General features: G+C 32.4%; 4 protein-coding genes across 8 annotated transcripts; 2 read left to right on the top strand and 2 right to left on the bottom strand.

Annotated features, from left to right (window-relative positions):
* Positions 1 to 3,075: 3,075 nt before the first annotated feature.
* Positions 3,076 to 9,226, bottom strand: LOC103580018 (facilitated trehalose transporter Tret1). 5 transcript variants are annotated; one of them, XM_053742761.1, is made up of 4 exons: positions 7,822 to 7,897; positions 7,675 to 7,731; positions 6,983 to 7,064; positions 3,076 to 5,295 (listed from the first exon to the last, which is right to left on the bottom strand). In XM_053742761.1, the coding sequence occupies exon 4, from the start codon at positions 5,282 to 5,284 to the stop codon at positions 3,872 to 3,874; it is 1,413 nt and encodes a 470-aa protein (XP_053598736.1). In that variant the 5' UTR covers positions 5,285 to 5,295; positions 6,983 to 7,064; positions 7,675 to 7,731; positions 7,822 to 7,897; the 3' UTR covers positions 3,076 to 3,871. The 5 variants fall into 5 exon arrangements, with proteins under 5 accessions (XP_053598736.1, XP_008559837.1, XP_008559834.1 ...); XM_008561615.3 differs by lacking the exons at positions 7,675 to 7,731; positions 7,822 to 7,897 and adding an exon at positions 9,076 to 9,226; XM_008561612.3 differs by lacking the exons at positions 7,675 to 7,731; positions 7,822 to 7,897 and adding an exon at positions 8,466 to 9,069.
* On the top strand, positions 7,982 to 15,317 carry LOC103580019 (uncharacterized). Its single transcript, XM_008561617.2, has 12 exons — positions 7,982 to 8,057; positions 9,602 to 9,831; positions 9,920 to 10,183; positions 10,257 to 10,619; positions 10,708 to 13,124; positions 13,367 to 13,657; positions 13,733 to 13,880; positions 13,975 to 14,148; positions 14,301 to 14,568; positions 14,641 to 14,793; positions 14,865 to 15,007; positions 15,084 to 15,317. Exons 3-12 carry the CDS (start codon positions 9,966 to 9,968, stop codon positions 15,307 to 15,309), a joined length of 4,401 nt encoding a protein of 1,466 aa, XP_008559839.1. The 5' UTR covers positions 7,982 to 8,057; positions 9,602 to 9,831; positions 9,920 to 9,965; the 3' UTR covers positions 15,310 to 15,317.
* Positions 15,318 to 17,662: 2,345 nt separating this feature from the next.
* LOC103580015 (tubulin polymerization-promoting protein homolog) lies at positions 17,663 to 18,165 on the top strand. Its single transcript, XM_008561610.2, has 2 exons — positions 17,663 to 17,770; positions 17,845 to 18,165. Exons 1-2 carry the CDS (start codon positions 17,707 to 17,709, stop codon positions 18,129 to 18,131), a joined length of 351 nt encoding a protein of 116 aa, XP_008559832.1. The 5' UTR covers positions 17,663 to 17,706; the 3' UTR covers positions 18,132 to 18,165.
* Positions 18,159 to 21,063, bottom strand: LOC103580166 (serine/threonine-protein kinase Pink1, mitochondrial). The gene is made up of 6 exons (XM_053742760.1): positions 20,673 to 21,063; positions 20,217 to 20,494; positions 19,606 to 20,147; positions 19,415 to 19,537; positions 18,920 to 19,334; positions 18,159 to 18,851 (listed from the first exon to the last, which is right to left on the bottom strand). Exons 1-6 carry the CDS (start codon positions 20,806 to 20,808, stop codon positions 18,492 to 18,494), a joined length of 1,854 nt encoding a protein of 617 aa, XP_053598735.1. The 5' UTR covers positions 20,809 to 21,063; the 3' UTR covers positions 18,159 to 18,491.
* Between the last annotated feature and the right edge of the window lie 221 nt (positions 21,064 to 21,284).

Below are 21,284 nucleotides of genomic sequence, written 5' to 3' on the forward strand. Positions count from 1 at the left end.
AGCGAACGAATGAATGCAATGCACGTAACACATGATCGCGTATGATTGATGTGTGCTCCAGTGCAAGACTAAAGTGCGCATAACTTATGCATGTCAACGAATTATATGACTACTTCAATGCAAGTTGAATGACCATATCGTACACGCCAGCTAGATCATACACATCCCGACAGTATATAGAGCATGATATATATATATATATATAAATAGTGCATATTGCGATAGCTCATCTAACGCACAAGTGAAATTGACAATAGATTCCATCTATGCACCGCACTCTACACACCCAAAATATTTATTCATAATAAACATATCGAAGCACAAAGCTCTTGATATTTAAATTAAAACGTTATTGACATTAATAACCACAGAGCCGCGAATTCAACAACAAAACCCCTCACAGCTTACAAAGATCTCCTTTAATATAAAAAGTGTGTTCAGAAACCGCCTGGAGTACATTAGAATCTATTTTAAGTTTAATGCATAACTTTAGAGCTTTTTGATGTTTAGATTTAAAGCTCAAGTTCGGCAGAAAGGTTGTCCTCTTTTAATCTTTGCCCTCGAGCAGAGCCTGCCCTCATTACTACATCCGAGGCTGCACTAAATTAATGCATCATACGCGAGACCCAATGCCCTTGTGATATTTTAAAAAACCGACCGCTTTAATGAGATTTTTTATGAGGCAAGTATTCAATTATCTGAGGAAAAGTAAAGAAACGGAAAACTCTACTTGGACTCCTTTGTCGTGCTTTAGACTGGCTCTTGATTCGAATTTGATAATCAGACAGACTAATTGGTGAATAATTACACGGAGAAATTATTCCTGTTTGGAATTATATGGCGCCGTAGTAAAACCGGGCAATAGTGGCCATCTTACGGAAATTTAAATGGGGCCTGAAATTTTTCCGTGTTTATTTAAATTTCTGCAGATAGCCGACATGGTCCGGCTTCAAATTTAGACATCAAGATAGCCAATTGAAAAAAGGAGCTTATAATGATGAATAGGTTCCAGATAGACGGGGCTGTTTTGGAAGCCTAGTGGTAAATCTCTTAGGTGATAAATGATGGCGGTGCGTTGATGACGTCGACAGGGCTTGTTAGACACACACATACAGCACACGGGACACACGATTGAGTACTACATATACGATATACGATATCCGCACATCCATATATATATATAAATTTGCGTGCATTATTCATCGCGTTATCTCAATAACCAACCAGCCGCCAATACAAGTCTTTTGATTGAAGGAATCACTATGATAAATATCTATTTACATTTTATGTCAATCACTGTCTCAAATTTATCTGTATTTTATACTCAAAATTCAGCGTCAGCATCAATAATAACAACAGCAATAAAATGCAAACGAAACTCGGGACATGTTAATGTCTCAAGTGTTAATAAACTGAATATTATTTACCGAGGAATTTAACTGGTGGATGAGCAATATTCCGGGCGACTGGGACACCAGAATATAGAGCACAACGAACGGGTATTTAGAGTGACGACTAAACTGGGATGTATGTGTATGTATGTATATATGTATATATATATATATAGACGCAGTTAGACAATGGCATCTCCAAAATTTCAGCAGTCTAGTGCATCCAGGACATGGTTGACACGAATTGCAGCTCTCCCCGGCGAATCTGCTGCGGATCGGAGTATCTCCAGCATTCTCGGGGTTCCTGCTGATAGATGTGTTTGTGTATGCGTTTAGATAAGACACAACGTACTTACTTGAAATGTCTCTTGTGGGTCTTCTCAATGCTGGTACATGTATACATTTAAATACATCTCAAGCTACGCGGTAACAAAGTCATCTCCATCTGGGGTGTCATTTACGCCGCTGAATTTATTCCATTTCAGTCTGATTAAATCAGAAATTATTTTATCGCCTCGGCTGCGTTTAATTCTGTGGGCAAGATATAAATATTTAACTCTCGAGTATTGATATTAATTAACTAATTCTGCGCATGCTGAAATAAACTTGAAAGTCTATTTTTATTGAATTTTCACAACTTTTCTATAAAATAGATTTAAAATAAAAGTTTTAGTTGTTGTCCACTTCAGACCAGCTAGGAAGTTATCAATATAAGTTGTCAGAAATATAAGTCAGGAAATGAGTCGAGCACACATAGAGCAAGTATAAAGTGAAGATAAGTGTGGACACTCGATTGAAGAAAACAATAGTGCTTTTGTTTATTGGCATGTTCTTTTTTGTTCCGAGTCCTTATAGAAAACAACAGGCCAGCAGGCGGCATTTGACGTTGACATGCCAGAGGTTTAGTCGATCGTCTGGACGTCTTTGTTCTCTTACTCGGTTCAGCTTCTGCTCGAATGTACCTTATCGTTTACTGTTGCTTTGATCCACCCCTCTACCATTTACCTTTTCGCTCTACCTGCGCTACACATCCTTCAGTAACAAATGAACCTGATTTAAAAAAAAAAAAACTAACAAATTTTCCTTCCCCGTTTTTTCATTACCTTAACGAACACTCGGTTCTACATCCGCTTAAATTTTTTCTTATTCGTCTTGCACTCATTTTCTGTTTGTCTATTTCCCGTATTTATTTTTTTACTCATCTTCCCATCCTCAGCTACCCCAGTATATTTTTTTATACTCCGTTTTGTTCCTTTTTATATTATCCATTTTTATCTCTTTTACCTTTCGATCAATTTTTTTTAAACTTTTTTTTTTATTCTCACTCGCTGCCGGCGCTTCCAGCTCTTCTTACCCGTCCATCGCACTCACAGCCAACAAAAGTTTCGCCGTTCACAATCGAAAGTCGATATCAGACCAAATTCACCTTTGCTGAGGCATATATATCTATATATACATTTTTCATTTTATTTTTACTCCGAGCTGTTCATTTGTAGTTTTACTCAATGAAACAATCGATTTATTAAATTGAATTAAACATGTAACGTTAATATTTGCTTGCGTTCGTTCCCATAAAATATATAATAAATATACATATTAAAAATAAACCCCGAAGCCAAATTCATTTAAATCCTCTCAATTTATTCACAAACTATATATTTAATAAATAAATGAAACATTTTAATAAGTATAAGTAATTTAATTTTTTTTTTCAAACGTATTCTACATCATGTACAAAAGTTATTTAATTCCACAATATATATTAATATATATTCTATAAAAGATTATGTCGAGAGCGTACAGCAGATTTTGCTTTTCAGACCAGAAATTTTATTAACTACCAGAGTTATTTAATAACAGACTATTTCATCCTATTAACAGATAATATACATTTTTATTTAACGTACTCGCCATTTTTTATAATTTATTTTGTTGGAGTCTACTTAAAAATACCTCACATACTTAAAAGTTACACTAATTATTTAAAACTATTTAATATTTGTTAATTTCCATGTAAAAATATTTATCTTTGTTAAAAAATTGCTCACAAGAGCGCAAGTTATTTTAAATGCGGTAATAATTATTGCTAGTAATTTAAATTTCAAACATTCATTTGACTAATTAATAAATACAATTGATATTTAACACAATTAACTTTAAATTACCCGTAAAAAAAAGTACATAACCGGAAAAAAATAAAAAAATTCATACATAAATTAATAAGTATTGAAAGATTTGAAATTTGAACTCGATTTATTTTAAATAAAATTGCATTGGTTGTAAGTATACTTAACGATACACCTAGAGCAATTGGCGCAATTGGCTTTATTTAATAATTGAACAATAAATCTTTTATAATTGACAATCAATTAAAAAGTTCCCGTAACTTTTTTTGCTCCAAGCCATTTTTAAATTAAGCATTATTTGGTTTTATTCAATTAAATCAATTAAACTAGCCTGATAATTAGTCGGTGCGGGAATTAATTAGTCGAAAATGTCGTTGGCGCAATAGATAAATTACCGGATGATAATACATCCTCAGTTTCTTTTTGCTCTTTAAAACTCCTGTTATATCTAAATCCACGTCTCGATAATTCTTGTTGTATCTCCAAGAAAGATTTATTTTTAGTTTCCGGTATACAGAAGACCACGAAAATAAATCCGATAAAACAGGACATGGCGAAGGAGAAGTAAAGCGTGTGAGTGCCCCAGGCGTCTTCAATTTGTTTGTAAAATATCGAGACCAAAAATCCCAAAATTCCGTCCGAAATAGTGATTCCCGCAGCAGCGACCCCTTTGGCATTCGTGGGGAAGAGTTCGCCGATAATAGCATTTGGAAGGGTGCCGAGACCAATTTGGTATACAATTTGAAACAAAACAATCACAAACAATGGCAATAATTTAATGCTTTCAATATTATATTTTAAGTACTTGAAAAATAAATAAGTTGCAAGAATTGCTAATGCAGCGGCGCATGAAAAGCTTGACCACATTAGTAATTTACGTCTGCCAGCCCGTTCAACAGTCATGGTGGCAAGTGTACCAGAAACTAGACCTACGGCAAAAACAATTATCGTCGCAATATTAACATCTATTCCCACGTTCGCTGTCTCGAATAATTGAGTCAAAAATTGCATTGTCGTAAAATTACCGCTGAGTTGCTGGACAACAATCAGCATGAGCACAATAAAAAACGCTTTGCGATTATTTGATGACAACAAATGACGTATTTTTATTTTCCAATTTTCCGACTGCGCTTTCTCCTCATTAATATTGTTAACAATTATCTGCAACTCGCGGTGCGCTGTCTCTAAATCAACGTTTTTGAAAAATGCAATGGCTTTGGCAGCAGCAGTGTGGCGATTTTTCATCGCCAAATAATAGGGGCTCTCTGGAAACCAAACGAACGTCGCGACAAATAGTACCGGTATTCCCAGCAAAACGATTCCTAGTGTCTTGTATGACACGTAGGGCCCGACGCAGCATGTAAGCAGTGAACCGGTGAAGACATTAACGGCTATTAGTGTACCCAGCGCACCTCGTATGTTGGTGTCGGCAACTTCAGACACGTACATGGGATTCGCTGTATAAGAGATACCAACACTTATCCCTTGGATAATACGCGCTACGTACAGGGTATTGGCACTGACGGCGAATATTATGGCGAACCACCCGCTGATGAAAAACATACTTGAGCACAGCAAGCAAACTTTCCGTCCAAAATAATCGGCTAGGAAGGCACCCAGAAATGAACCGCACATTGACGCAATTACTGTTAATGACACGACCCATGAACTCTCGCTACCGGTGATTTTCATCGGAACATTTTCTCCCTTTTCCAGGCGCAGTAACATTGTCGTTGACCATCCGTAAACAGTACCAACAGCTACCATTGATAATGTTGCTATAACAGAGTTCAAATTTCATTATTTTTATTAATTATCTTGTAAAGAAATAGCGGGCATTTAAATTTTTAATTTTCTAGTCCAAGAGACTGAACCCAGAAATTTTCATACTTACTTTATTTTTTCTACTTTCATAAAAAAAAAAATCTTTGGTATTTTCAAGGCATACATAAAATAATATATAAAATATACTTAATATATTTATAAGTATTTTCATTCTTTAAATATATTTCTACTGTACTTTTAAAACTTTAGGCGCCATTAAAATTTTCTGGGAATAGGATTACGACCTTTTAGATCCGAGGCCATTTATATTTTCGTATCTACATAAACATTAGGTATGAGATAGATTTTATATTTTTTTTTCATCTTTAGACAATTAAAGGAACTTGGGATTTTAAAAAATTGATTCCAAAATGGAGATAGAATTTGTTAAGTACTCTCGTAGGTAATAATTTTAATTACGGTTTAAGGGTCGTGAGGGTCTAGTCTGCTGTCTTCTTTCCCAGACCTTAGCGGAAAATTTTCTCAGGAGTGGGGGTGTAAGTACAAAGTAATTAGTTTCGTGTGCATGGGTGTACTGCCAAAATTTAGTCAGTACTCATAGAGATATGAAGTAAGTCACGTCGTCACTACTTTCAGCGCTCTAGTAGAAACAAATAACCTGAAATTTTATTTTATTTATTATAAAACGTGAAAATTTATCCAGTTTATAAATAAATAAATTGATCCAGTTTATAAATACATATATTTATAATTTATTAAATAAATAATTAAATACTTCAAGTAATAAAATTGGTAAGTAATCATTTGTTTTTAAAATTAAAAATTTAACAATTCATATTTATAAATATATAAACTATTTCATTATTATATTTATGAATATACAATTAACTTTATATCTAATTTATATTTTTTGAATTTACAGCTTTTATTTAAAATGCCGGTCTTTGATGAATCTGTCGCCCGAGAGAAATTCAACTCTCACATAGTGAGCGGGGACTTCAAAATGCTGAAGTGGCACTTTATTAATCGCAAAAGATACTACAAAATAGTTGCACGTGTGTGGTATGAAGAATTCACGGTCGCTGATGACGCGAGGAAACTTTTGTTCATACAATTCGCCCAAGACATTATTGAAGCTGCGAGAAAAACTGAAGCTACCCAAATGGCAGACGAGTTTACTGTTTATTTATTTAAGGCTTTCGAATACTTGGAAAAAAATAATGAGCTGATAAGTGACATGAAGACGATTTTCAATAAATGTCAGTCTCAGGGATTGTATAACCCCGAAATTATCGCCATGAGCTTGGCGTCTGTAAGCTTGTCTTAAATTATCTATTGTTTTTTTTTTTAATGTTAATTAATTTTTTTAAAAAATGTTATTTAATTTTTTTTAAAAAATTGTAAATAGTGTAACATAAATATTTAGTTTGTTATTTAATAAAAAAAAAATAAATAAAAAATTTGAGTTTTAAAATTTTTTTTTAATTTTAAACAAGCCGCGGTAAAATTTAAAAAGTCAGTCTTTGAATTTCTATAAAAATATTCAAATTAGTTCTAAGTCTCATTTAATTTATTCACGACATTAATTACAAAAAACAGAATTTCTAATTTTTTTTTTTTTAATTTTCAAATAAAAATCGATTTACTTAATTTTTAAAAATATATTTAAAAACTATATACCTGAAATAACTGCAAGCCATTGTTTCCATTGTGACCACTTGGCACTTTTGTCCGAACAAACTTTAACGTCCGGTTTTTCGAGCTGAAACAAGACAAAATATTTGCAGAACCGCTAGGAAAATAATTGAAAAGTTTAAATATTCTATGAAAATGAAATATAAATTTTGATTCGCCGCCCTCGCGAGTTTGCGCAGACATTAGAGAAAAATATCCACGCGTTTGACATAACCTATTGTTTTATACAAAGCCGCCGCATTTGCAAAAAACCTACAGCAGCCTCCGTCATAAAAACTTATTGATCCGAAGCTATTGACTAACAGAAGTACAGAGATAGTGTTCTTACCAGCGTGCCATTGGTGTCAGTCATGATAACGGAAAAAATCGATCGAGATCGAACGCGCGCGCAGTTCGATATTTAAAATTACTGATGTACAATGCATTTATTCTTACACACTTAATATATATGATACTAGAATATAATACGATCTACATACAATATATCGCGAATATATATCTTATATATTTATGTACCACGATAAGCCACGAACAAAAAAATTTATTATTTTATCGCACTTTCGATAGTTGCTCGTCTATGTGAAGTCTTACAGTCACGCTTGCGCATCCACGCTTTTCGTCTTATTCATATTATTAGAAAAGAAATATATATGTATACATATAATCTATATACCTACTTTATATATCTCTTACTTGCGCAATATTTTCCTTGAGATTAAAAGTCTGGTTGAATTCTACGACAAATTTAAAAAAAAAAAAAAGCGGGCAAAAATCGAAAATTTAAAAAAATTCAAAATCAACATCAGAATATTAATTATATTTACTGTCAGAGTTATTCAAAATTAAGTATTATCATTGCAAAAATATTTTATCTCAGATAAATAAACTTGCAATCTTAACGATAATGAATTATTACAGAAACTGATACGTAGTCCTAGAGATAGAGCTCATTAAATTAAAACCCGATAATACTATAATAGTAAACTTGAATATTAATAAAATAGTTATCGCAAAGATATAAATGTATAAATTATCAATGGAGTTGTAACAGTAAAATCCGGTATGTATTAATGTGCATTGTTGAACTTTCAAACTTTCAAACTTTACAAGTTCAAAACATTTCACTGATTGTTTTCATTTTCGCTCAATGTATACCGTTACGGCAACAGATTTCCCACCTTTTATTATCGCAACAATAACCTTTATTATTATGACACGATTAGCGTTGCACTTATTCCAGTAACGATTCACGCCAAGCTTATCTTTGATAAAAACTTCTGTAATAACTTCAATTATCTAACAAATAACTATCATTTTATTTTAATGTCTATCATTATTATTATTTTTAATGAATTTTTGAATTCAATATATTTTAATTGTTATTAAATAATTCTATAATTAATAGCGCAGATTAAAATTAATATCATAAATATTTATTAATAATAAAATATATGTATTATTAAAATACCTCATTAAAATCGTTCAATGCAAAGCTTGTCATGGTGAATAAATTAACAAACACACATGTGGCAGTATGCCAAAATAGGGATATACATTAAAGGATGACGAGAATATCATTAAAATATTGATATAGATAAAAGCCTCGTTAAGAGAATATATGAATTTATATAAAACAAATTGCAAACTAATATATCAGCAATAAACAATTAATTATACCGATGCCTGTAATTAAAAGAAACAAAATTTATACTCGACCACACACTTAACGAGATAATTAAAAGCTTAAAAAATCCGGCATTGACAAGACACTTGTGGCATGCGAAGCAATATATCAATTTACGCAATAAAACAAATTGCGATGTAAGTTACTTAGGCAATTTACAGTTTATTTACAGTTTAGAATTTAAAAAATAAAAGTAAAATAGGATAACGCAAGAGTAAAATAAACAAAAAGTACGGGTAAGATTAAACGAAGCATAAAAAAAAGATGCGATGGAGAATAAACGTGAGAAAAATCTTTAAGCGAGACTGACAAGATGACAAATTGTCTTTGTTGTTATTTCAGACGTTGATAAATAAGTTAGTGTAATTGCTGAAGTAACAACCGACTTATTTACTTTTTTTATTCGTGGATTTGTTGCTGCATTTCACTTTTTAGATTTTATTTCAACAGATGTAAATAAATTATGCACTATTTTTATTATTTTAAATTTTTACTGCTGGTAATTTTTTGTATCATTAAATATGTGAAAATTTTTTTATGTTATTTTTATGAGAGTTAAAGTAATACTGAATATTAAATGTCGTATTCTTGCATTTTATTATCATAAATATTTTAAAAATTTATATGTATACATGTTGAGATTAAATTCACATATATTTATATTTACGTAATAAGAAAATTACTAAATGTAATTTAAATAACATTAATTAATCATGATTTTTATTGTTTTTCATAACTGAATTATTAATTTAAAAAAAAAAAAGAAAACACTTTTTTTTAAATTTATAAATCATATATTTTTTTATCAGCAAATAAATTTAAAAATTAAACAAATAGATAATTAATTTAATTGTTCAACTGTCAAAAAATTTAATAAATAAAATTTCACATTTGAATTAAACAAAAATTACCGCCAAAAGTTGTAGATGTCAGTATCGGCTGGGCGAAGAATTGTAACCTCTCTTTTTTGACAGCCAATCAAATAAATAATTAAACAACACTACATGCGATATTTATAATAAAATATATAAGTATTTGTAACTAATAATAGTTGACACCGATTGTAAAAAGTTTAACAATAATCAATAAAATACAAAATAATAAACTAGATACTGGAATAATATTAGATTTATTTAAATGTCAAGAGAAAGTAAGTAAAATATAAAATGAATTTATCAATTATAGTTAACCGGTCATATATATAAATATATATATTTGTTCTACTTAAAATTTTCCAGGTTTATTTATTTTTAATTGTCGGCAGTAAGTCAAAAAAATATAATAATGTTTCAAAAACCTGTAAAAACCTACGGGAAGAAAACCCAGCCAGTAACATCATCATTTGGTCCAGAGTTGATGAAATTATATACGAAACGCACATTTGTACCTATTACTCCAGATTCGAGTATTGATTTTGATGAATATTTAAATAAATCAGCTAATGATTCAAATGATCGGAATCCATTTGAATCAACCTTTGACAGAGTTGTCAAAAGTGCTAAGTAAGTAATGGTTTATTCAAATCACCAATTATTTAATATTTATACTGACGTCTAATTGATTTTAAATTGACAGATTACCAGCAACAGTTGATCCGAATCTTCAGCTCGTTGACAGCACTACGGATTCAAGTGAAGAACCGCTGGAATTAATTCCCATTGATGGTGAAGTCTCTAGATCTAATTCAGATGATTTTCGTAATGAAACGGCAGCGGAAACAGAAGCTACCAAACATGGGACAGATAAAAAAACGTCAGATGTAAATAAATCACAACCAACGATTCAGAGTCTGGTGGATTCTGAGTCAATAGAATCCATTGGTATCAATGATCATGAAGCACAAAACTCTAGCATTGATTCCGATGATAATTTGCACAAACCGGCTGGTAATCAATCGAGTGATCAAAGTCCACTTGAATATTCGAGTGAAAGTACCAAGTAAGTAGATTGATTTAAATTTTTTACTTTTACTGCATCGTCAAGGGGAATCAGTGAGAAGATAAATAATTTATTTACTTATCAACAGATTACCCGCAACTTCACCGCATGATCTAAATCCACAGTTTGTTGATACCACGACAGATTCAAACGAAGAGTCATTTGAGTTTATTCCGATTGATAATCCAGAAGTACAGATAAATATAAACGATAAGCGTAAATATAAGGCTAGTAATTTAGTTGATAATAAGAAAGAAGATAAAACTGCTAAAAGTTCGCAAGCGAAGACACGTGTGAGGAAACGGCAAATTAAAAATATTGGTAAAGACAGCAGTGACAGCGATGCCAGTGCCAAGTCATCCCCGGTACGGAAAACGAGACGTGCGGTCAATAAAATTTATAATAGAGTTTCCAGAGACAGAGCTGGATCTCTAGAAGACAAAAATCAAATTGTCTGTAAGAAAGTTACGGGTGTGAATGAGTTGAAAGATTGTTGTGTTAAGTTGACGCGACTGGAGTTGAAGGAAAATAGATTTAATAATAACAATGTTGATGAATTTAATTCTGTGCATAGTGACGATTGTCGGGGTGATGATGCTAATGATGTAGAAGGCGATGGTGATGTTGACAGTGATATGAAAACGAAGGAATGCCGGGTAAGATTATCGCGGTTGAATAATAATTCAAAATTAGGTTTGCAAGCGGATTTAATGCAGACTTTTTTGAGCAGCACACCTTGCGATCACAGAGTTGGGTTCAAAAAGTTAAAGCCGACTGTGTCGCCGATACAGTTACCTGGTAGTGATAAAAAAAATTTAACGGTACCGCCGACTATTTTGTTGAATGACAGCAACGAGTTATTTGAAGATGAGGATGGACGCAGTCCGGCGAGAAAGAGTTCGAAGAAACTTTCGGAGTCTTCTGAATCCGTGGTCGAGGACACATTCAATGAGCAGAAGAAGCCGGCTGGCAAAGTAAAGCTGAGGCTTGACACCGAGGAAGAGGCGAGTATTAAATCAGTTGATTTATTTTCTAGTTATTCTGATGAGCTATCGAACAAATCGGGTGAGAATGACCCGAGTGTAGTAAACAGTACAGATGATAACGTATTTGAGAGTAAAGAATTTAATGAAGACAATGGAACCACCAGAAGCTCCTCACGGACGTTAATTGATCCGACTTTATCAGTCGGACAGACTTCAGCTGAAGATCCTGATGAGGAGTCAGTTGAAATTAATCAAAATAGTGTAATTGACAGTTCACAGTCGTACGAAATGGATCAAAGGAGTTCGATTGATGACTCGGTGTTACTTGAAATCGATGAGGGAAATATGGTTGATAATTCACAATCATTTGGAATCAGTCGGAGGATGTCAAGTGCTGACACCAACTCAGAAGTTGATCAAAATAAAAATTCGCAATTAATTCAAATGGATAAAAAAAATTTGACAGCTGACTCAGAAGCATCAGAAATTATTCAAGATAAATTTATTGAAGATTCAAAATTAGTTGAAATGGATGAGAGAAGTTCAATAGCTTATTCAGAGCCATCAGAAATTAGTCAAGATAAATTTACTGGAAATTCAAAATTATTGGAAATGGATCAGAGAAGTTCAATAGCTTATTCAGAGCCATCAGGAATAAGTCAAGATAAATTTATTGAAGACTCAAAATCATTTAAAATTGATCAGCCTAGTTCTTTAATTGATGAAAATTTAATAAATCAAAGTACGTCAGTTAATAATACTAGTTCAGTAATTATAATAAATGAAAATTCGTCATTAATAGAAAATAGGATGTCAATTACAGAAAACACTGCTGATAAAAATGACTTGAATGATTCATCAGAAACAGACGATGATTACCATTTAGTAGTATCCAATACATCTTCCAATAAAGAAGACGACAATTCTCCAGAAGTGTCAAGCCAAGAAGATGATGATAAGAAAGATGAAGAGCAGACTGAGTGCAGTGAAAGTAAAAATGTCAGTATTATAAAACCGTCAGAGCCGATCGTACTTTTGGAGCGGATTAATAGCCTTGGACATATCACCAAAAGACGCAGAGAGTACCAGAGTTGGGCGCGGGATTTAGGTGATATTGCGGAAAGCTCTGGGCTAGGGTTGTCTCACGTCGCAGAAGAAACGGAAAAAATCCCTGAGCATGTTAACCAAAGAATATCTCGAAGGAGAAATGTCCGAAGTACCAAAACAACATTACCAGTGAGAAGAAGTTCCCGTATAAAAAGCGACCCCAGTGAACTGGATGACCGACCCAAGAAAAGTAGGGTGGGATTTTTGGAGCCGGTATCTGATCCCTTTGATGAGGATGACAAGAATGATGATGCCAAAGTCTTGTACTTAAAACCGGGAAAATCTTGGGCCCGTTCGCTGTCTATTTTAAATAACATACGCAAAGAAGAGGATCTCGACTCTATGTCTACCGGAAACAAAGGAAAGAAATGGAGACAGAGCGTTCGAAATGTCTTGAGCATGCAGCGACAGAGTTAGTATTTCATTTCATGAAGTTAGCAATTTTTATTATTTACAAAAAAACAATGCAAGTTTATTTCTAAACATATTTTTGCTAAACGTTTTAAATATTTTTTTTTATTTTTTATTTTAACGCGATTAGTTTTAAATTTTTTGGTCAAATGGTTTAAAATTTAAATATCAATGGGTTTGTATTTAAAAAATTGAATGGTTATAAAACATTACCTTCATTTAATTGAATTGAATTACTTGCAGGTGTTGTACAAAGTTGCGTAAAAGATCAAGAAAATGACAAGAGTGAACGGCAAACATTTAACGACAAATTGTTGGTATCGAAACGCAGCAATGCTCCAAAGGTATCGATAGTTAATAATAATGAAGTTGAATCTGGAGCCGGACGTTTTGTCAGACGTATGTCAATACGCGTTGTACCTAATAGCAATAAGTACAGTATAGTAAATGATAAAATTATCAAAGACTCGTCATTCCTCAAAGTCTTTGGTATTTCGACTGATAAAAATGACGAAGTCAAAAAAAAATCACTCGGTAAATAAATTTTTTCTATTAGAATTATAAATAAATAAATAAAATAATTTAACTTACGTGACGAATATTTTTTAGCGGCAAAAGATTCTCTGGTTTATCAATTACGATGTTCAAGTACACCAGCACTGGACGTCTTACCAGAACCAGTTTCTGCTAGAAATGTTGTACTTCAACGATGCGATCAGACAGACAGTTTACCTTTCGAGGCATGCTATCCTGACTCGTAAGTTTTTATTTTATCACTTTAATTAATTTAGTCTATGGGTAAATTATACTGTGAGTTGATACTAATTTTACATATTTATTTATTTAAATAGATATTTAAAATACTGCCGCAAAATAGGAGAAGGAGTTTACGGCGAAGTGTTTCTCTATGATGATAAAAAAGATAAATCTGTTATTAAAATAATTCCTATCGAAGGCAGCGAGCTCGTTAACGGCGAGCCGCAAAAAAAATACGGGGAAATTTTGTCTGAAATAATAATTGCTAAGTAAGTTCATTTATTTAAATTTAATGTGAGGTAAAAAACCTAGTACTCGATCACTTCATGTATTTATATAGATATATTTAGTCAAATATATGAGTGATCAGTTATTGGGTCTCACCTTAACTGTTGTATTTAATATTTAATTTAATTTATAGAGAACTACACAATTTAAGATTTAATAAAATATATCAAACAAATGGATTTGTGGAAGTTAAAAATATAAGGTGCATTGTTGGTAGATATCCATATAAATTATTAGAGTTATGGGACACTTATGATGAGGAAAAAAATTCGGAAAATGATTCCCCGAGTATGTTTACCGATGACCAGATTTATATTGCACTAGAACTTGGTAACGGTGGTCAAGATATGGAAGCTTTCGTGTTCAATAATTCTGCTGAAGCCTACATAACATTCTTACAGGTAATTATTTTTATAATAACAATAGTAACAGCAATTAAAATAAAAGATAATGAGTTATTATTTAATTTCCAGGCGGCATTGGCACTTGCGGTAGCGGAAAAGTCACTAGACTTTGAACATCGTGACATGCATTGGGGAAATATTTTAATTTCACGTACGAATGAAAAACAAGTGTCTTGTCGACTCGGTAATGAAGAAATAAGTTTACAATGTAATGGTATAAAAGTAAGTATTATTTATATATTTATTCATAAAATTTATCAATCAATTACAATAGTTTTATTTTATAAATTTAGACAACAATTATCGATTTCACGTTGTCAAGAATGTCGTATCAAGGATGCTGTATGTTCAATGATTTGTCTCTCGACCCGGCGTTATTTACCGCTGTCGGTGAATATCAGTTTGATATTTACAGATTGATGAAAGAAAAAACAGAGTATGTATTTAAATTAAAAATCATTTTAAATTTATTTATAATTATCATTACTAATTTATTAATTTTTTATTTTCAGAAACAACTGGCAGTCATTTGTACCTTACACAAACATCCTCTGGCTACATTACACTCTCGATAAAATGGTAACCGCTGTAAGGTATAAGAATGTAACATCAAAAATTCACAAACAGTCAATCCAAAAACTCGAGGAATTAAAAAGTTCAATACTCGAGTACGAAAGTGCCTTTGATTTTATATCTAATTGTGATAAGTTGACAAGTCTCAGACGCTCTATTTGTTAATTTATCTCTAATTAATAATAATAGTAATTAATATTAATTATTATTATTATAAAATCTACAGTATTCAAAAATAAATGTTCTCATATAAATTATGAGTGCAATAGACAAATTTATTTCAAAATTTAAAATATTTAAAATATGAGCCAACGATCAATTTTAAAAACACTTTTATTATGCCATAAAAAAAAAGTTTACTATTTATTTTGTAACTCAAAGACATGAGTCTGAATGTCAATATTTTAAATTACACAATTTATACTTAAATTTTTTTTACTAATTTATCACAACAAAAATATACATCGTTTAAATTTTTGTTATTTAAAGTAAAATCAAATTAATAAGTAAGTAATAGAATTTATTAAAGTGTAGATAGGAAAATATTTATTAGTGTTTAATAATTAGAAGTAAGTTGGAGTTGAGTGTCAGCATTGATCCAATTAATTATATAATTTTTTAAATCATAATCCACTTGCTCTTAAATTAGTATCGCTGTCTGCAAACCACTAATTTTTATTTTGTACCAATCACTTGACTCAATGATCTATAAATTTATCTTCCGCTGTTAAATTAATAAATTATTATAAATAATAATACTAATAGACTTAATTAATGTTATCTATTAACAATTTAAAATATATTTACACGCACAGTAACAATTATTAGGCTCTTCAGATTATAAATTTGAATTATCAATGTTACTAGCTATTGTCATCATCATTATATTGTTCAGTTGAGCTGTCCTGATTTTTATCACTCAGGGTTTGCGAATATTAAATTTTATTGAGTATATTTGTAACATTAATATTTAAATATATAATATAAGAAATTTTAATGCTATCGTATAGCCAGAAGCAATATGTCTTATATAAATTATATTAGGTGTACAAAAAAGTTCTACCCGTTTTTTGTCAAAAAAAAATATATTTAAAAATTTTAAATAAAATACAAATTTTAATCAAAATAACCACCATCAGCATCTACTACCCTTTGCCAACGCTCAGGCAACTGATGGATCCCACGGCGATAAAAGGCTTGATCTTTTGTCGAAATGAAATCATCTATTGTTTTTTGCATTTCGTTTTCATTTTGTAAGTGTTTGTCAGCCAAGTAATTTTGCAATGAACGGAATAGGTGAAAATCACACGGTGCAAGGTCTGGTGAATACGCCGGGTGCGATAAAACTTCCCACTGTAAATCATTTATAGTAAATCATTTATAGCTCGAAGAGCTCGAAAATATATCTACACTAATGTTTTCGAGCTCTTTGAGGTCGAAAACAGCGGGAAGTTTTGGGGCTGGCCTGCAGGGTCAACCGACGCCCAGATTTTTTTTTATGTCGTGAAAGCAACGACAGGCAGGTGTCAACTCGTCTCTCTCGTTGTTCTGGAGTTAATTCATGAGGTACCCATTTTCCTTCTTTTTGAATCTTACCTAAAGCATGTAATCTTTCAGAAATAGCTTGTTGAGTAACGTTTAACTTTTTCGCAAGTTCTTGTTGTGTTTGTGCAGAATCTTGATTCAGTAATTCTTCCAATTTCTCGTCACTGATTGTTGAAGGTCTTCCAGAGCGTGGTTTATCATTTAAATTAAAATCTCCTTTTGTGAATTTCCGAAACCATCTTCGACAAGTACTGTCATCAATAACACTGTCACCATAAGTTGCACAGATTATTCTTTGAGCTTCAGCAGCACTTTTTCCTTGATGAAATTCATATAAAAGACAATGGCGGATATGCTCATTACTTACTTCCATTTTTAACTTAATAAAAAAATATATATATCGAAGATTAATATATTAAAAGTTTGATGAATTTAAAGAGTACAAACAGCTGTGCATGTACATATACGTATTCATAGCTAACCTATAAATAGCTGTTAGATAACTCCATCTTTGAAAAACGGGTAGAACTTTTTTGTACACCTAATACAATAAAATAATTTATGAGTTTGATAAAACCATCCAGTGAATTGAATTATACCAGACTTTGATTAGTTAGTTAGTTCTTTAGTAAAGCCGTTACTCCTTTATTGAAATGTCTGAATTATTTTTAAAAGTTCCACTAGACTATTCATGTCATTGTCGATTATACTTTTGAAATAAATTTACTCATGAGTAATTAATAAAAAAATAAAAACTCCGAACCGAATTGTCGGAATCAGATAGTTGCCATTTAAAATTAATTTTCTTACTCCATGGTATTTTTTAGTACAAAAGCTTGTAAAAAATAAATCATCAAATATTACTGAAGATCTAAAATTATTTTTCAAATTCATTTAGTATTTAATTGAAAAAAAAAAATTAGTTATGAATTTATTTACAAGATTCAACTGTTTAGTTTTTAAATTTCAATATAAAATATATAAATAAAATTAAAAGTAAACAGGAAATAATTAAAAATGTTAGTTTCTGAAGCGGCGAAGAAAAAAGAACGCGTTGTGCCATTGAGAGAAATGTTTGAAGGTACAGATAAAATATAATTTTGAGTTGACAAATTATGTTATTCACATTAATGATAATAATAATAACCAAAATAGCGTACTGTCAATTGGACACATTGGCTGACGTGATAGAGGTCGACCTTCTGTCGTTTTCCCAACTTAACAAATGGCTTGTAGACGCGAATGTCATCGACGAGTCTCGTGTGACCACAACAGATGCATTTCTGTGTTTTTTTCAATTCAAAAAACGCGCCATTTCCTACGATGAGTTTCTCGTTTATCTTGAAGATTTGGCAGACACCAAAGAATTAAATTTGAGTAGAATTAAATACAAATTGCAGACATGCGGCAAACCACCAGAACCTCGGGATTCATCAGCATAAATTGTAAAAATAATTAAGTAAAAATACTCTAGTAAAAATAAATTTATTAATTGAGAAATAATATTTATTTCCTTAAAAATTATTTACATTATTCATTTCCAATTACTGATTTCTTTTTTCAAATTTAAATACTCATTTATAATCAATAAACATTCCCAGTCCTGTACAAAATACTTTCATCAGTTGGATTTCAAATCAAACATCTGACAATTTAATAATATTTTTTTTTTACTATACAATATCTCCTATCATACCTCGTAACAAGTAACCAATTTTTAAAAAATTGTAAATTAACAAATAAATAAATATAAACATTTAAAAATTAAATCTGAAAATTTTAAATAATTGTTACGACAAAAATTATTTATTTGAATTGGTGTTCCGGTCAATCCACTGCAATCCTTGGCGAACATTAAATAAACTGACCCGACCAAGAAAACTAGCAATCAACTGGTACTCTGGCATGGTGCGTCTTCCACTCAGACGAGTCGATATCATTCTGCGGTAATTTTTCTTGTCAACTTTTTGGTCTGCGCTTGCTGAGGGCATCGCATTCAATATTTCTATTTCGCGACCTTCGCACAGGACCTTGGTTGTCAAGCAGAGCAGCCACTGTAGAATTTCATTGCTCGATGGTAATTTATTGCGTTTTCTTAACCATGCACTGGGTGCCCATAAGTACAACTGCATTATAGTCGCCGCCATTTCTGCACTCATTCGCTGTGTAGACAATAAATAATAATAATTATAATAATAATAATCAATTAATCACTATCAATAATTATTACCTGGTAAACATTACGACTCAATATATTTTTAATAAGCGCAGCAATTACACTGGGAACAGTTTCCGGTAGATCTGGGAGCTCGCTATCCGCGTAAGTGTAATTTTTTAATTCAGCTCCGGTTTTGTCGCCGTAGAATGGATTAGCTAGACCAAATATTTCATAAGCTATCGTGCCGGCAGTCCATAGATCCGCTTTTGTATAATTAATGCTGGTGAAGGGACCAGGCTCAGCTGTCACAACTTCTGGAGCCATGAGTGCTGTGTTTCCTCCCTTGTCAACGTCGTGAGAGTTGAATGGAAGATAGAGACCGTGATGTTTATCCGCGAGACATGACCCAAAGTCAGTGATTACCAGTGACGGACAGTTGTCAGTCTCCTCGGATATGTCCAGTAGAATATTATCACTCTTCAGGTCTCTGTAAGTGTAAAAGTCCTTCACTTAGCAGACCAGCTTATTTTACATGCAGAAAATAATTTATTTATTTATCAAAGATACCTATGAGCGATTCCATGGGCGTTGATGTGAGCGATGCCTTCTAGTAATTGAGCAAACAGCAGAATGGACTCTTGGATATTTGCTGGATGGCCAATCTTGTATTCTTTCAAGGTAACATCGTACCTGCAAATAAATATTAAATGAATTATTGATTTATTTGACAATTAATCCAGAGGTAGATTTTACTAAACCTTTTCATGAGCAAAAATAAACTCATGTTCCTGCCGGAACCTTCAGGATTGATACGAGCTGGCAAAGCATCAGGGTACAATTGCCATGAACCGGGTAAGTAAGGAATTCTATCAGCGAAGACGTGATACATTGCAACGATGTTAGGATGTGGTGGAAGAACGCGCTTGCTGTCGGCCATTCTCTGCTCCCAATCGGTCAATTCCCCGCGGTCGTACTTCCTGGCGGGTACGGTCTCGCGGTACATTGCGCGCAAAATAGCCATGGAATTAGACTCCGCGTCGTAATTAAACATCATTTTTATGGCCAATGGAAAACTTGATAAATCATCATCGTCGTCTTTGACAATCGGACCATTAACTTGATTTGTCGGCGCATCTTCTCTAAATCGCGCTGCGTAGACTACTGCAGAACATCCTTTGGCTATCGCGGGTCCAAAGACAAAGTCTTGAAGACTCGTTGTCGTTGGCTGTTTCTCTACGTCACTTGATTCGTAATTTTTGTCATTTTGCGGCTTCATCCACTGCAATTTCGATACTGCTTCCTAAAAATTTAAATAACCAGCTAGCAAATTATTTATTTGGTTTAAAAAAAAATTATTTAAAAGAATTACTCGTATTTCCCAGCAGACACCTTCCAATTCTTCGTCTTTAGTCAAGATTCCAGTACCCGATGCCAAGGAAACGCCAACTAGGGCAAAAAATGGGGCAGAGTCACCGAATAAATGACGACTGGCAGCTTTTCTGCGTAAATCACCAGCTAAACTGTTGGTGACTCGTCTTAAGATATTATCTACGAATATGCGTCTTGCTTGAGCTCCCAGGTAACCGAGATGGGTTCTGACATGAGTGACATTGCTGCTGCCCTGTGGCGATGGGCCCAGGGGTTTGCCTACGTCATAAAAAGTAAATGAATTTTTTTTTTTTTTTAAATATTTATAATTAAATATGACATAATGACAAGTGGTATTGAAGAATAATTAAGGTCGTTGAGTATGATGAATAATGATAATTATAGTTGATTGATGATGATGATGATGATGATGATGATGATGAAGATGATGACTTACCTACTGGAACAACGTGTATCTTGTCGAAGTGACTTTTAGCATGAGTGTTTGAATATAATCGGTCGTTATTGCGAAGCGATCGTAGAATAACACGACCATCTTGTATCAGACGTTGTGCGATTAATCTAATCGACATGTCTGGATGATCTCGGGCCGGGAGAGCCCAACAACGGGCAACCCCTGGCTCCCAAAGGAATACTTTCACGATGTTAATTTTACCTTCTGATGAGAGCCAGTTTATTTAAACTGCGTACACGGACTTGTTCCTGACACTCGCTTGCAAGATACTGCGCACTAACACAAGACGATTTTTCTAGTTTTATTTGTGTCCTGCTCAGGTGCACTGTATGTTTATATATGACATCAGCTGGATATCAAAAAAATAGTAAATAAGAAAGAGGAAAACTGATATTATTTTGCAATTGATTTGCTTGATTTGATAAGAGACAGGTGGTGTTGCAAGTTTATTTTTTTTAGTTTCTCGCGGGAAAATTTGAATTTGAAAATTTAATGTCTTATTGTTTGATGAGCAAAATAAATTTAAACGCCGATTACACAATTAACTTTATCATTTTTTTTATTTTAATAGAATAAATAATTAAAAAAAATTTT

This window comes from Microplitis demolitor, chromosome 1 (assembly GCF_026212275.2).
Source record: "Microplitis demolitor isolate Queensland-Clemson2020A chromosome 1, iyMicDemo2.1a, whole genome shotgun sequence".
In the NCBI taxonomy this organism is placed as follows: Eukaryota; Metazoa; Arthropoda; class Insecta; order Hymenoptera; family Braconidae; genus Microplitis; species Microplitis demolitor.

Coding starts and splice junctions, on each gene's coding strand:
- LOC103580019 (XM_008561617.2), top strand. CDS start 9,966: ATGTTTCAAAAACCTGTAAAAACCTACGGGAAGAAAACCCAGCCAGTA. Junction 14,149..14,300: donor TCTGAAATAATAATTGCTAA/GTAAGTTCATTT, acceptor TTTAATTTATAG/AGAACTACACAATTTAAGAT. Junction 14,794..14,864: donor TACAATGTAATGGTATAAAA/GTAAGTATTATT, acceptor TTATAAATTTAG/ACAACAATTATCGATTTCAC.
- LOC103580015 (XM_008561610.2), top strand. CDS start 17,707: ATGTTAGTTTCTGAAGCGGCGAAGAAAAAAGAACGCGTTGTGCCATTG. Junction 17,771..17,844: donor ATTGAGAGAAATGTTTGAAG/GTACAGATAAAA, acceptor TAACCAAAATAG/CGTACTGTCAATTGGACACA.
- LOC103580166 (XM_053742760.1), bottom strand. CDS start 20,808: ATGTCGATTAGATTAATCGCACAACGTCTGATACAAGATGGTCGTGTT. Junction 20,495..20,672: donor GATACACGTTGTTCCAGTAG/GTAAGTCATCAT, acceptor TTTATGACGTAG/GCAAACCCCTGGGCCCATCG. Junction 20,148..20,216: donor GTGTCTGCTGGGAAATACGA/GTAATTCTTTTA, acceptor TTAAATTTTTAG/GAAGCAGTATCGAAATTGCA.
- LOC103580018 (XM_008561612.3), bottom strand. CDS start 8,498: ATGACAAGCTTTGCATTGAACGATTTTAATGAG. Junction 7,065..8,465: donor CATTGAACGATTTTAATGAG/GTATTTTAATAA, acceptor GTCTTGTTTCAG/CTCGAAAAACCGGACGTTAA. Junction 5,296..6,982: donor ATGGCTTGCAGTTATTTCAG/GTATATAGTTTT, acceptor ACTCTGTTATAG/CAACATTATCAATGGTAGCT.